Source organism: Mesoplodon densirostris, chromosome 1 (assembly GCF_025265405.1).
Source record: "Mesoplodon densirostris isolate mMesDen1 chromosome 1, mMesDen1 primary haplotype, whole genome shotgun sequence".
Lineage (NCBI taxonomy): Eukaryota > Metazoa > Chordata > Mammalia > Artiodactyla > Ziphiidae > Mesoplodon > Mesoplodon densirostris.
The window spans coordinates 68,746,848-68,763,585 of NC_082661.1; the positions used below are offsets into that span (position 1 = coordinate 68,746,848).

General features: G+C 39.8%; 1 protein-coding gene across 1 annotated transcript in view; it reads left to right on the plus strand.

The window, feature by feature from the left end:
• The window catches only part of CLNK (cytokine dependent hematopoietic cell linker), a 137,718-nt gene that overhangs the window by 70,528 nt on the left and 50,452 nt on the right, over positions 1 to 16,738 (plus strand). The window contains exons 9-11 of the mRNA XM_060096120.1: positions 12,281 to 12,306; positions 12,521 to 12,540; positions 13,624 to 13,734. Coding sequence (XP_059952103.1) covers positions 12,281 to 12,306; positions 12,521 to 12,540; positions 13,624 to 13,734 — 157 coding nt within the window. The remainder of the gene's footprint in view (positions 1 to 12,280; positions 12,307 to 12,520; positions 12,541 to 13,623; positions 13,735 to 16,738) is intronic.

The following is a 16,738-nucleotide window of genomic DNA, read 5'->3' on the forward strand; positions in this document are numbered from 1 at the left end:
GGCACCACTGACAGCCAGTCCCCATTATAAGATGGAGTCCAAAAGTCACCTCCTTAACATAACAAAAGATACCTTGATAGCTCTCATCGCTGTGAAATTCCAAGGCATTTAGGAGCTCTGTGCCACACACAGGGATGGAGACCAAATATATATTTCTTATTATAAATCCCAACATCACAACTATTCATCCATATATTCATCTACACTTTGCCTCAGCTTACAAATATTTGGAGCAGTCAACAAAAACTTGCATGGTAAAATGGAAGAAAAATTTTCTAAATCGTAGGAAGTATCTAGATAGACTGTAAGACTAAGGTAAAGATAAAATTCAGGATGCTTGGGCACGCATCACTACATTCTATTACAATTAAACCTCTAGTTTTTCTCTAAGCTTACCAGTAACCTAAGCAAAAAGGTGATCATGCTTTCTTTATGTGAAATTAATTACCCAAAATAAAAAAAGAGCAAAGAAATTCCTCCGGGAGTGCAAGAAAGACACATCTTTCAGAGCTAAGTTAGTGCTGTCAATTTTATAAGGGTTGTTGGCTGATATCCAAGTACCATGGCTATAAAATATGACTTTTTTAAAAGTAGACCCCAATGTAAACTGAAATCATAACTGCAGAGATGACCTCAGTGAAAGCAAGACTCACAGGAGTTGAGCTTGTAGGTTGCATGGAAAACTTCTTCAATATGAGTTATTTCTTGATGTCTTCTTTTCCTGCACTTCCATAATTGATGGTTTTGTATTACCACCTTGAGCTCTAAGGTACTGTACAGAGAAAGGAGCTGAAAAGGGGAAAAGTAATATGAATACCCCCATTTTTTGGATCAGGCATCTTGCTGGAAAAGGCTTGAATGATTTATGTGTTTATTATAAAATTCTGTATTTTTGATGCAAACACATTCTCAGATAATTTATTCATTCTCACAAAATGTCATAGAGAAAAACATATTGCATGGTTCAGTAATGGCAAAATTTTATGGTGATATTTTTCATAAAGTTGAGCAGTTATAGATTTATGTTAATGTACATTTCATATTATTTTTCTTGCAATCATATTCTGACATTATCTGGAAACTGTCAGATTTCAAGAACTTATCTTCCCTGAAGCTTGGTTTTTTCTCTTTTTTTTTTCATTCCTAAAAATGGGTAAAAGTTTATTTGGGGGCAAAGTATGTATATAGTGTAAGTTGTTTATGATGAACCATTAATTAGCATTAACCACAGATGCAGAAGATAGCTGTAATATTCAAAACTGGTGTGGCTTAGCTTCTTAATGCTGAGAATAAGTGAGCCTAAAATGAGTTTCTCTTTGCCTTCCATGTGAACCAAGCACAAACCAGTTTCCTTTGAGGTAAAAAGCATATCATATACAAGAATGAATTTATAATGAAATACAATAAACTATCCATGAGAAGAAGAAGGAATTATGCATAGATGGCTAAACATGGATATCCAGAAACATGAGCTTAGTTGAAAAGAAGCAAGATAGAATTCTACACAATGCCATCAAAAGACCTTTCTACTAGTTTGATTTTATTCGAATTTAGATGTCAAAGAGTTTGGAGTTAATCTGGTTTTACCCCCTCATTTTATGCCAAGAAGCCTGGCAAGAGAAGGGGCTCACTCAAGGTCACAGAGCAAGCAGTCCAAGCCTAGACCAGAACTCAAGTTTTGTCAACTATGGCAATGTTTCCAGGGTTTTACTATATTTGCTAGTATCTAAAATTGTTTCTGCAAACTCTCCCTGTTCCCTGATTTCCCACTCATCCAAACTATGCAATTTTTAGTGCAAAAGACATGAATTAAGGGATGATACTGTCCTCTAGTGGCAGAACACGACAACACAAAACATCACAAAAAATGGTGGAATTTGCCATCCTATAGGTTATATCCTTAACGAATAACAAGCTTTAGGCCCCAGGCCTAGAAATGATAAGAAATAAATTTAAGATTATTCTACTGTTTTAGATTTAAATTTATTTCAGGCACAGCCAGTGGCTCAAAAGTGATAGAAGTCATACCCTTATTTGGGAGTCAAAAATAAAGAAAGAAAGAAAGAAAAAAGAAAAGTGAGAGAGGCATTGATATAATATTCAGTTCAAAGCCAGTGTTATAAATGTTGTAAAATCACTCATTAATGGAACTACAGGACAGTATTTTGTCTCACCATCACACAGAGAAAAGAAAAGCATTTGAGTAGCAAATACACTCTTCAATAGTGAAATATAAAGTAGCCACAATTAGAAGAATTGAAAACAAGGCAGTTACAACACCGTGTGATAACTGCCAGGGGAGAAGGCCACTTTTATTCAAAATCACTTTGTGCCAGGGCACTGAGTCACAGAAGACCTTAGACCACGAGGAGTCCACAGTCTGGTCGGGTCTATACGAAGTGTTGTCGGAACTCAAAAAAGTACATACATACTTAATTCGGCCCCTGCAGAAGAACTGTGAATCCTAGGAAGAATTCACACAGCAACGGACATTGGGCTGAGGTGTGAGACAATGACCTCAGGGGAAGTTAAGCATTATGTTTGAGATGTAGCAGCAGCTAACATATGGTTGCGTGAATGTTAGATTTGGGGACAAGGAGACCTGCATTCAAATCCCAGCATTACCACTTTCCAAATGTGAGATCTACAAGGAACATAACCTCTCCAAGTTTGTTTCCTTATCTCTAAAAGGGAGGGAATGCACCTACATTGTAATACATCTGTCTGTTTTAAAGTTAATAACCAACGCAAATCCTATAGCATGGTTATTGACACGTGACGGACACTTGACAAAGCGATACTGAACTGAACTAATGGTTTCTGGAATTCATTCCTCCCTCTTTTACCCTCTGCCGTTCTCCCTACACTGGAGTACACTCCTGCCTCTTTGTGTAGGCTGAAACCATCTCATGCTCTATCTACTTTGGTGTGGAGCATACACAATAAATCTGTTATCAGTGAATATAAAAATAAGCTCCTCAATCACAAAGACCAAAGTTTACTAAACATTGTTCTCCTTACAGCAAACACATAGCACCGTGCTCAGCACATAATGGATGCATAGTAAACACTAAAGTAACTCTATAATTTAGCCCATTTTAATAAATGTGTATTAGATAAGCATGGCAGGCTGTCATAGGACCAACTAGAGACGAGCCTGTGATCCTCAGCCATGCGTTCCCATTAGGTAGAGGCCTGTAAGAGGCAAGTCAAGAAGCCTGGTTGCTTCTGGCTCTGTCTCTGTCTGTGCTATGAATTTGTTAGTGCAAGTTCATGTGCCCGATGAACAGTAAGGCCAAAACAAACTGAAACATAGGAGTTTGGAGCAGAAAAATATTTCTTGCAGGGCCATGCAAAGAGACTGATGGCTCATCCTGTAAAAAACCTCGAGCTCCTGAAGGGTTTCAGCAAAGCGTTTTTAAAAGCCAGGTGAGGGGGTGGGTGGTCACAGGGTATGTGATCAGCTCGTGCACAGTTCTCTGATTGGCTGATGCTGAGATAACAGGATGGTGTCACAGGGGTTAACATTATCAGTCCTTAGGCCCCAGGAGGCCTGGGGGCTGTGTGCTCATGGTCATCAAGCGGTTAACATCTTCCATGTGGTGCAGGGTTTTCACATCTGTAAAAAAAGCTCAGGAAATGTGCATCAAATACTCTTATCTATGTACTTCACAGAGAAGATAAAGCAGAGGATATGGGGAAGGCCTGTCCCAGGAAGATCCCATAGGGTCCTGCTCCATTACAAATTTAGGCAAATGATATTCCCTTACTGGCCCTTAATATCCCATCTATAGAAATATGGTAGAACACAACGGCCTCTAGCATTTTGTGAATCCATGGATATGGTTCATACATACAAATCCACCCACCCCACTGCCCATGTCATTGCCCCTGAAGCCTTAGTCCTTCCCTTCACCCTGCCTGCCCACCTTTCCTGAGACACCCAGGTCAGCGGAAAAGATGTCTCCTGGGCTTGGTTAGGAAAGATGCTTCTATCCCACATCTGTCACTAACAAGGTGCAGCTGTTGACATACATGTTCCTAAGAAACTGCACTTTCCAACCTTATTTGAGGAACTGTTAAAGCTGGCAGGTCCCTCCCACATCCTTGGCTTTGCCTAACTTAATCCCTCCCCACTCAACCCAAAGAATGGTTTCAGCAATTTACTGCTGGAATTAATTTCTGAAAGTTTCCACAGACGTGGAGAGGTTTCTCAAACAGGCCTTGTGAAATATGTACTAGCCACTTGGATCGTAAGTTGCTTCTTTGGATGCTTCCACAATTAATCATCAGGACGTGAAATCCTAAAGGTTCACTTTTATACGTCATAAAACTTTTAGACATAATAAATACTGTGACTGAGGCCAGGTTTTATCCAATTTTGTTCAGAGTCTATGTCTCTAATTACAGAACATTACACTGATGGTATGTTTCCAAAAGCGTTGATTGTGATGATCATATTTCATGGATAAAGGGTATTGCATATATTTAGCACAAATTGACTAGGAGCTAATTGAAAAACAAGTATTATTTTATTTAAGCTTGGCCATCCAAGGAACTGCACTTCATTATCTGCATTTTACAGACATGGAAACAAGCCCAGAACATTTAAATAATGTGCCCAAGATTACTCAGTAAGTGATGGGGGGGGGGAATTAGAACCCAACATGAATGATTTCAAAGATCCCATTTGTGACCACTCTATTGTATCATTGTCCCTTCTATCAAGAAACAAATTCTTGGAACCTATATATCTTCTTTTCCAACCATTTAAATCACAGATGAGGATACCAAAGCTCAGAGAAGCCAAACAACTTGTACTAAGTCATATGGCACATTAATAGTAGCACTAAAACCAGATCACAAGCAGTGGTAAATGTGTAATACCCAAATCTCTGAAAAAAAAAGTATGAGAACAAAGTTGGAGGACTGATGCTACTCAACATCAAGGCTTATTATAAAGCTACAGTAATCAAGACAGTGTGATATTAATGAAGGACTAGAAAAATAGATCAGTGGAACAGAACAGAGAACCCAAAAATAGACTCCCATAGAGTCAACTGACCTTTGATAAAGAAGCAAAGGCAATACAATGGAGCAGAGGTAGTCTTCTCCACAGATGGTGCTAAAACAATTGGATATCCAACTACAAAAAAATAAATCTAGATACAGATCTTACACCCTTTGCAAAAATTAACTTGAAATGCATCATAGACCTAAATTAAAAATCAAAACTATAAAACTCACAGAAGACAGCATAGAAAACCTAGATAACCTTGGGTATGGTGATGCCTTTTTAGTTACAACACCAAAGACATGATCTATGATTGATAAGCTGAACTTGATTAAAATTTTAAAACTTCTGCTCTGCAAAAGACAATATAAGAGAATAGAAAGACAAGCCACAGACTGAGAGAAAATATTTGCAAATGACACATCTGATAAAAGACTATTCTCCAAAATATACAAAGAACTCTTAAAGCTCAACAATAAGAAAACAAACAACCCAATGGAAAAAAAAATGTGTCAAAGACCTCAACAGAGACCTCACCAAAGAAAACATACAGGTGGCAAATAAGCATATGAAAACATGCTCCACATCATATGTCACGAGGGAAATGTAAATGAAACAATAATGAGATACCCCATCCATCTATTAGAATGGCCCAAATCAAAACACTGGTAACAGCAAATGTTGGTGAGGATGTAGAGCAACAGGAACTCTCATACACTGCTGGTGGGAATGCAAAATAGTATAGCCACTTTGGAAGACAGATTAGCAGTTTCCTACAAAACTGAACATACTCTTACCACGTGATCCAGCAATCACACTCCTTGGTATTTACCAAAGGAATTGAAATTTTATGTCCACACAAAAACCTACACACAGATGTTTATAGCAGCTTTATTCATGACTACCAAAAACTTGAAAGCAACCAAGATGTCCTTCAGTAGGTGAATGAATAAATAAACTGTGGTACAATCCAGACATTCCACTATGGAATATTATTCAGTGCAAAAAGAAATGAGCTATCAAAACATAAAAATACATGGGGGAAACATAAATGCATATTACCAGTGACAAAAGCCAATCTGAAGAGGCTACATATTATGTGATTCCAACTATATGACATTCTGGAAAAGGCAAAACTATGGTGGCAGTAAAAAGTTCAGTGATTGCCAAAAGTCTGAGTTGGGTAGAGAGATAAATACATAGAGAACAGAAGGTTTTTAGTGAAAATACTCTGTATGATATTATAATGATGACTACATTATACATTTGTCCAAACCCATAGAATGTACACCAAGAGTGAGCCCTTAGGTAAACTATGGTCTTTGGGTGATTATGATGTATCCATGTAGCTTCATCCTTGGTAAAAAATGTAACATTTGGGCGAGTGATGTTGGTAACGGGGGAAGTTATGCAAGTGTGGGAGCAGGTGATAAATTGGAAATCTCTGTACCTTCCTTCCAATTCTGTTGTAAACTTAAAACTGCTTTAAAAAATAGTCTTTATTTTTTAAAAAAGTAATTATGCTCACCACAGACATATTAAAGAAAATATTGCATCTCAAAAAAATAGTATGTACATACATGTGTATATAGACCTATTATAAACTTTACTGATAAAAGGATGTATGTAGCACACAGTTTTAAAATAATAGTAAAATATACAACACTCTATCATAAATTTTATATAGCCAATTGATTTTCACAGAGTGCTTTCTCTGATTTTTTCCAAACTCTTGTATCTGCAGCCAAACGATGACTGCAATTGATGTAATTACATGAACAGCTTCTTAGCTGAGTCAGATGATAGTTTTTCAATATCAGAAGTATATTTCCTCAATTTTCCTCTTTTTACAATGTAATGGGACAACATACAGACACAACACACTTTTATATTTAATTTGCTTTGTCAACATTTTCTCCATCTCTTTAAGTCTAGACAAGCAGTAAAACAATAAATCAAACCCTAATTTGCAGCATTTGCCAATTTCCATGTTGTAAATACTTCCCCTACAGCAGATTTCAAGCTACCAACATGATCATTGAACAGGTAGTTGGGAAGAGATACCATTTTTTAGTATTTCCATCATGGACACAATAGAGGTAAATAACTTCAACAGCATAGATAAATGTGGTAGAATAACTAGGAAGTCATGAGTTTGGAGCAGATGCTACCTTTGTTTTTGAAATAACTTAAGTGTACATTTACATAATTAATTTTTTAATAATGGCCATGTTTAACACCTGCATTGCAAAATCTTGAAAATTTAAAAACCAGCTCCTGTAAGCTGGCACCAGTACCCCTCCCAGCCCTCCACCCCCACCTCGAAATGCCACATGCAGGTCTCGTGATACTTTAACTTCACAGAACCCTCTGAGGTTGAGAACTTGTTCATGACTTCACCCTAACAAGTTATGGAAGTAGTAGATTCTACAGCAATGCTGTGTTCAGCTCACTACATTATCTCCCAAGAAGCAATACATTTTTCAGCAGAAGTGAAAACTGTCTTGCTTCAGACTGAAGAGCAAAATAAGGACACAGTCTCGGCAGATGGTGCTAATTACACATGCAGCCAACAGATGGCGAGCATGCCAGCCTCCTCCTAGTGAAAACTGCTTGATTGAATGTCAAGATGCGAACTATCTCGAATAACAACTGTTTGGGTCTTCTGATGGGACAGGGAATTTTTCATAGCATTTAGGGTATTTGTGTACCTCCTCAGGAGGGTCGATTGCCATTTTCCCTCTAATCTTCCTTTACACAATAATACTAGTTACAGTGGGGATGCATTCAAAGCCATCACGTGAACTTCATCAATTCATTTATTCCACATACAAAGTCCCATGAACCATGTCTCACTTTTCCAGATGAGAAATCGCAACCGTTCCTCAATCCATTTGTTTATTTCATTAATATTTATTGAGATCCTGCCATGACCCTACCCACAGTAGTAGCAGAATCAAGGTTCAAACTCAAGAAACTCAGCTCCAAATCTCATCCTCTTCCAGTATGTCAAATACCTGAGTTGTTATTACTTTCTTGAACAAGCCCCACCCCCGCAAAAAAAATATGATTGAATATTATCTGAATTATTATCAAAGCTGTATGACAGTATAAGTTATTTCACCTGTTTGATCTAGTTTTCTCCCTCGTGGAGTCCCTGAAGTTCGTTTCTACCTCTTAGTCTATAACATTTCAGTTATCTAAGCAATAAATAAGAGAAGCTCATGGCGTAAATTACTGCTGTTAGATATAGTTGACATAGCTGAAGCCCTCAGGATTTTTGATATTGCATATAATATCAGAAACACATTTTGAAAAAATTTTTAACATCTTTATTGAGATACAGTGCACATACTATAAAATTCACTAATTTAAAATGTACAATTCAATGACTTTAGTATATTCATAGAATTCTGCAACTATCACCACAATCTAAGTTTAGAAAATTTTATCACCAGAAAAGAAAGCCTATATCCATTAGAAGCTGCTCCTCAACCCTTGCCCTTCCCCAAGAAACCACTAATATACTTCCGATCTCTATGGATTTGCCCATTCTAGATTTTTAAAATATAAATGAAATCATCCAATATGTAGTCTTTTGACTTCCTTCATTGAGCATAATGTTTTAGAAGTTCATCTATGTTGTAACATGTATCAGTACTTTATTCCTTTCTACTGACAAATAACATTCCATAGTACAGACATACTTGTTTATTCTTTCATCATGTTGTTTATTCTTTCATCAGTTGATGGACATTTGGGTGGTTTTTACCTTTTGACTTTTATGAATACTGCTGTTATGAAAATTCATGTACAAGTTTTTGTATGCATGTATGTTTGCATTTCTCTTTGAGTATATACCCAGGATTGGAATTATTATACCATGTGGTAGTCCTGCATACACACATTTTTTTTTTTTTTTTGGCTATGTTGGGTCTTCATTGCTGCGTGCAGGGTTTCTCTAGTTGCGGTGAGCCGGGGCTACTCTTCATTGAAGTGCACAGGCTTCTCATTGTTTTTCTTGTTGCAGCGTGAGGGCTCTAGGGTGTGTGAGCTCAGTAGTTGTGGCACACAGGCTTAGTTGCTCCACGGCATGTGAGATCTTCCTAGATCAGGGAACAAACCAGTGTCCCCTGCATTGGCAGGTGGATTCTTAACCACTGCACCACCAGGGAAGTCCCTACACATAGTTTTTAAATGAGGGGGATACTAACTGATGCCAGGGAAAACCTTACGTTATAATGAAGGCACACGACTCATGGACAGTGTAGGGAAAAGTTGCACCAACGTTAAGGCAAAGTTCTCACCACAGCCTACAAGACCCTGTGTGATCTGGGCACCCCTCCACCTCCACCACCACTGTGGGGACAGTAGTGTCCTTTTGTGCTCATCCCACCTCTGAGCCTTTGCACTTGCTGCTCCCCCTGTCAGTGATACTCTTGCCCAGGTATTCATACGGTGTGTTCCCTCACTTTCTTCAAGCCTCTGTTCTCATCACCTATCCACAAAGGCCTTCTGGGGTCTGTCTGAAAAATAGTAGCCCCGTCCGCCATCTCTCACTCACCCGACTTCATTTTTCTTTGTAGCACCTGTCATCACCTATCATATATTTTTGTTTATTTCTTTTCTATCTCCTACCACTGGAATGTAAGTTTACATGAGAATAGCAAATTTTTTTGACATTATATTCCCCAAAACCTACATCAATAAATGTATTAAAAATGAATCCATGCCTGGGCCTCCCTGGTGGCGCAAGTGGTTGAGAGTCCGCCTGCCGATGCAGGGGATACGGGTTCGTGCCCCGGTCTGGGAGGATCCCATATGCCGCGGAGCGGCTGGGCCCGTGAGCCATGGCCGCTGAGCCTGCGCGTCCGGAGCCTGTGCTCCGCAACGGGGGAGGCCACAACAGTGAGAGGCCCGCATACCGCAAAAAAAAAAAAAAAAAAAAATGAATCCATGCCTGACATACACTACAGGCTCAATAATAAGTAAATGAATAAAAGCAAGATAGATGTCCTTTTCTAAACTCATAGTCACTGAAGCAAATGGGATACATATCTCTGAAGCAATAAATGGAATGTTCCTATTGAATTCCAGGTGCTCAGTCTTTTTATTGAATTTTTTTTCCAGTGAATTGAATTGATCCCCAATAGATATAGTGGTAGCTATGAAAAAAGATGTCTTAGACAGCTGACATCTAGCTTCACAGGGAAAGTCATCAGCATAAGCCATAAGGTAGTTCCTCAGGGGGCTCTGCTGCTGAAGCCAATGTACAATAAGTGCATTGTTGGTTTTATGTTTTCTAATTTCATGCCTTAAAGAAGCATCCTGTGGCCTAAGTTTTTTTAATAATATCATTGAAATAGCCAAAGATCTAACATTAACTAGGTGTCCACAGTTGTTGAAATACGTTCTGGGTCATATTTTGTGTTTTTACAATGCCTGGAACATCTACGATTCATGTCTTCCATCAGTGTTTGAATTCATGCAGAGAAGTCTATCCTATCTGTTTAAAAGTGTTTTCCAAAAACAAAATAGGGAGAATGGTAATTTTGTTCAATGAAGTAGTTATTTTTAGACCTGGAAGAACCCTTAAAATCATCCAGACCAGTATGTGTTGTGTTGTGCTGTTTTTGGCCATCTGGACCTTTCTGCAAAAGAAATCTTAAGAGGAGATCCAGTGGGAAGTGAGTGGAGGTAGAGTCCCATCAGTGACATGGGGTGATGAACCAGAAACCAGCCGCCCCGTGCTGCAGTCCTGCAGTTTCCTTGGGAGTCCCCAGGGGGACTACAATGGACTCTTCATAGCGAAGTTAAAAAACACAGATTTAATCCAACCTTGTTGTCTCACAAATAAGGAAAGGAGGCTCAGCCAGTGCTCAGTTGAGTTTTAAGTCTCCTACAATAAGATACAGACATTGTCTCACTGACTCCTCCCACCCCTTATAAAGCAGCATTTATTAGGTCACATCTATTTTTACAGATAAGTGAGCATTGCTTCCTCAAAGAGCTTTTTCTGACACCCCAGACTAACTTAAGTCTCCTGTGTGTCCATTCAATACCATGGCCTTCTCTTCTTGAAATTATCATCACGATTTTAATAGTGTTTTCAGTGCATGTCTACCCTCTTAGTTATAAGCCCTTTGGCAGCAGGGACAGTGCCTCTCACCTTTCCAATTATGTCCCCAGAACCTGGAACTTGGTCTGTAAACAGAACAACTGTAAACACCTTGAGGGGAAGGATCATATTCTATTTGTCTTTTTTATCCCTAGTGCCTGGTCCTGTGCACAGTTCAGAGTAGCAGCTCAATAATTGTCTTTGAGTAGAATTGAATTGTGGAAATAAAACTACCTAGAAGTTGGGAAAATCCTTTCCGGGCATCATTCAGGCTGTTCTAGGGTTGGGTGGTCTTGGGCAATTGTCCTACCTCATTTGTCCTTAATTTTATCATTCGTAAAATAAAACAGTTGTTTTCTGGGGTCTTAGAAAACCCTTCCATCTGGAAAATTACATGATGCTATTTTCCTCTGCTTGGAAATGTCCAGTGAAGGTGTGAGGCAGGGACTTGAATTAATAAGATGACTGTATATATAAAAGAATGTTAATCAAGAGTTAATGGTTGGGCTTCCCTGGTGGCGCACTGGTTGAGAATCTGTCTGCTGATGCAGGGGACACGGGTTCGAACCCTGGTCTGGGAGGATCCCACATGCCACGGAGCAACTAAGCCCGTGAGCCACAACTACTGAGCCTGCGTGTCTGGAGCCTGTGCTCCGCAACAAGAGAGGCCGCGACAGTGAGAGGCCCATGCACTGCGATGAAGAGTGGCCCCCGCTTGCCACAACTGGAGAAAGCCCTCGCACAGAAATGAAGACCTAACACAGCAAAAATAAATTAATTAATTAATAAACTCCTACCCCCAACATCTAAAAAAAAAAAAAAAGAGTTAATGGTTAAGAGAGGACCTTAGGGGTCGCACCACATGCCATGAAATCTTCATTCTACCATTTACTAACTGGGGGACTGGATGTGAGGTACTTAACTTCTCCACACCCCAGTTTCTGCATCCAGAACAAAGGCAAGGATTGAATGAGGTCACATAACTAAAATATTTAGCATGGTGCTGGGTATCTAATAAGATTTCAACAAATGTTCATTGGCATTATCACCAAAATTATTCAAAGGGGAATGATTTTCATTTAAACATATGTGAAAATAGCTTGTTGACATTTTCCATAAACTCACTGATGTTCCTTCTTATGTTTTAGGAGACAAACCCACAAAGGGAAACAAGGTAAGAAAAAGCATTGAAATGCATTTGTTACCCACCCTTTGTTTTAGAAGCATAGGAATATGGACAATGTGAAAGCTTAGGTGGCACTTGAAGTATATATCCTAGAAGTTTGGTTGGGATTTGTCATTTCTACTTGTAAACCAAAAAATCACTAACCATTTAGCTCTGCTCAAAGAACCAGAACTTTAATTTCTGATTCTCTTTCCTTTTGCAGACTCCTTTACCACCTCCTCGGTAAGACACTGAAAATAGAACTTTGTTTTGCTATATACTTAAATGATTAGTTCTATAATTTGAGAAAGAGAAACAAAAACATCTGACACTGAAAACTAATGAACTGGTCAATGAACAAGATTAAATAAGCCTCATTCATCCATTTAATCATTCATTCATTCACAGTCATCTATTCAATATACCTCCACTTATCGATCTTTAATGAATGCCTTGCTTCCCTGCTTCCTGTTTCTTTCCCTTTGTTTAGTACAGAAATCTCTCCTTCCTTTTAGTACAGAAATCTGCCAGAGAGTCCTGGCACTGGGAAATGCCTTCAAGGGACCTACAGTACATAACTATATAATCATATTAGTATATATATATTTATATATATAATACATATACAAATGCAAATATTATTATACTTATATATATGGAGGCAAAAGCAACAGACTTGATTTCTTAGGCTCTGAGTCAGTCACTCTATTGTTCTGCTTGGGTCCGTGAGGACCTCCATCACAGCACTTACTTCCCTGGCTGGTCACCTTCTCACCACTTTTCTCTCTGCCCTCCCAGAGGGAAGCATCTTGAGCCAAGAACTGTGTCTTTTTCCTTTCTGCATCTCCAGCATCTACCAACAGTGCCCGATACACTTTGTGAATGAGTGAGGGCATGGGTGAATAAATGGGTGAGTGAGGCACCCATTGACTTTGGAACATTGTCCTATTTCTTTGGGGAGATTCAAAAGCTCATGTCTTCTAGTCTGAAGCAAAGGAAAGGCTGTAATCATATTTTTACTCCAGGCCTCCTAAAACTTCAACAGATGGCAGATTGATAAAGCTATGACACCCTATAGAAAAGTACATAACACTCTAAAATATTGAACCAGACCAAAGGGCAAGTTTCAAGGAGAGAGATTTAAGCTGGTTAGAAGAATGAGTATTCTGACATTCGAAGCTCCCTGTAGAGAGCCGCCACTCCCCAAAAACTGATGTTTCCAGCCCAAAGCTGAGGGCACAGTGGGCAGGGCTGTGTGAATTCCAGGTCTGAGGAGCCATCTGTGCAGCAAACCTTCTCAGGTCCCCACTGTGACTCTTCACACAGGCCGCCCATCACTCTTGCAAAGAAGTACCAGCCCCTGCCCCCTGAGCCGGTGAGCAGCAGGCCACTCTTCCCTCAGAGGTACACCTTTCCCGAAGTCCAGAGAAGGTCCAGGTGAGAGGCTTGCTGTTGCTGGTGGTGAGATGACCAGGGGATGGGTGGGCAGGGGGAAGGTGGCAACAGTAACCAAACCAGTCACCTCTCTAAATGGGCTCCCCAACGTGGTGGGGACAGCCATCCCATACCTTGAGGGAAAGCATCTCAGAAACCTGTAGTTTGACTCCTTAGTGGAAAATACATCTTCTTTGTAATAAAATCAGTTACTGGAAGAATGGCTCACTTACGATGTGAATTAGTTATTAAAGAATGTGTTATCACTGCCGGAACTGAAAGGGGTTCAGACTGTTTGAGGACCAGTATCGGCACGCAGCTTCCCATCTCCCAGGCCGGAGAAGTATAACCGCGCACGTGAAAACCCATTTGTCAAAAACAAGATTGCCTTTTTGACAAATAAATCTGCAAAAATCCAACCCTCTGGTATTAAGTGCTGATGCCAGAGCCCCGCTCCCAAATGTATGGGGCACCGGGCAGCCGAGCAGCCAGCTCTGATCAAAAAATGTCACAAACACGAAAGGACCCCTTTTTCTTTTCCCCGAGAGAGTTTAGATTTCCAAAATTACCTTATTTTAGAAGTCACAACAGAGACTGGCATTTCCCTCGTGTTGCTGCACAGAGTGAGTGATGCTTTCTGACTGCAAGCTTGGATCAGCCGGTGAGGTGCAGGGCACTGTTTCATCAGTGAGCATTTCTCGTGCATACAGAAATTAAAAATATCAGGCACATTTTGCACTTCTGTGGAAAACGCTTTCATCACTGGTCCTGATGGCGGAACGTAAAAGAGCCGAAAATGCCATTTCCTCCTTAGTTTTTTGGCAAATGCCTCTTCCCTTTCTGTTCTTTACAAGCTCACACAAACATAACATCTTCCATGCAGAAACCTCTCCTGCTCTTCCTCGTGCAATTTCTTCTCTCCCCTGTTCCCATCTTGTCTCGAAACATAGGTTCTCCTTCTTATAAACTGGCAGGGGAAGGGCAGTGGTTCTTAATTGGGGGAAGGGGGGGGAATGTCTTTGTTCCCAGGGGAGTTCGTAGTGTCTGGAGACATTTTGCTGTGACAGCTTGGGTGCTGGGGATGCATCTAGTGGGTAGAGGCTAGGAATGCTGCCAAACACCCTGCAGTGTGCTGAACTCCCCCAGAACAAAGAGTAATGAGACCCAAAAGGTCAGTGGGGCAGAGGTCGGGAAACTCTGCCCCAAGGCAAATGACTTGCTTCTCTAAGCCCAAGGCTTTTCTCAGCAGTAAAGTGAGGTTAAGAATAATGCCTACTGCCTACCTCCTGGGCTAATGTGAGAATTAAATAAGATGATTTCTATCAAGTGCTTATCAGTACCTGCCTAGCACATATTTGTTATCAACATGTGTTACAGTTACTACCTTGAGCCATTTTCTATTGGTGCCTTTGCCACCGCATATAATATATTTGGAAAGAAGTCTGTCTCTTTGACCCCCAAAGGAGGGGCTAACTCATTTCAGTATGCGTATGTCCTTAGAACCCCGCGGGGCACTTTCCAGAGGGTCTGAGCCAGACCAAGAGTCACCAGATTTGCTCTCTTTTGATTTCTGTTTTCAAAGAATGAGTGTCTTGGAAACAACAACAGTAATAGAACATCATCAGAATTGGAAATGTGAAATGCATTGTCCCTAAAATTCCTGACCAAGTCATCTAATATGACAAGAACTGGCCCAAACTCAGAGAAGGAGATAGAAAATAAGATAAATAAATATCAAAGATGATGAAGTTGTTTAGTGTGGAGAAGAGAGGATTTTTATTTTCTTTCTGTTTCTTTACATTGGAAAGAATAGGGTGTGGGAACCCAGCAGGATGGGGTTTGGATCCCTGTTGAGCCACTTCTGGCTGTAAAATTTCAGGAAGCTCTTAAACAGTTCTGAGTCCTGGTTTCCTTATTGGTAAAAAGAAAATAACCATCCCCATGACACAGAATTGTGGTGAGGAGGTATGTGATTTTTCTAAAGTACTAGGATAATATCTGTCACAGCATAGGAACAAAGAAAGAAAAACACTTAAACAGCATCTCCCATCTGTACCCAACAGAATTAGGCACCCATAACCCTATTTTGTCTTGAAATAGAAGCTATAGATTCTAGGGCAATGTTTCTCATCCTGGCTTTACATTTAAATAATTAGGTAAACTTTTTAAAAAGTACTATTCTCCAGGATCTGTTTTAATTGAGAGCATCACTATAGGGCATTAGTATTTTTCAAAGCTCCCCAGATGAATCTGATGTACAGCCAGGGCTAGGAACCCAGAGGGACGCAGATTCTAGGGATATTTCTGCCACTCAAGCTTCGAAGGTGCTTAGGCCTCACCTGTCTGTGTCCAAGCTTCTAATGTCTAAAATAATACTCTCCTGATCTCCAGATGAGCCCCTCTGCTGTCTGGATCACACCAGCCTACTGTCAGCCATGTCAGTGGTGTTGGAATCTTTAGACTTTCATGTTTTGTAACTTTGCAGTGTCTCTAGTTGTAGTTTAAAGTGTTTAATCATTCTTAGATGTGATGAGAGCTGTGCTGGGTCTCTTCACCAGAGGATAGTTACATTTCACCTCATTGAATCCTTTCTGCAGCCCAATAAAGTATGATTTTCTAAGGCTTGGAAAGGCCAAAGTGCCCAGCCCAGTAGAGGCATATAATAAGAATCTGGTAAAAATCACTTCCCTACCCACTGGGCGCAAAATGTCATCAAGATTCAGAGAAGTTAGGTGACTTGGTCAAAGTTATAGGGTTGGTATATGACTGTTGAGAGGGCAAAAACATGCAAAGCCCAGTGCAAGACACTGGGAATGCCACGAGGACTAAGAGAGCTTTGCTTTATTCTATTTTATTTTATTGTTTAATTTTTATTGGCATATAATTTATTTACAATGTTGTATTGGTTTCTGCTGTACAGCAAAGTGAATCAGTTATACATATACCTATATCCACTCTTTTTTTAGATTCTTTTCCCATATAGATCATTACAGAGTATTGAGTAGAG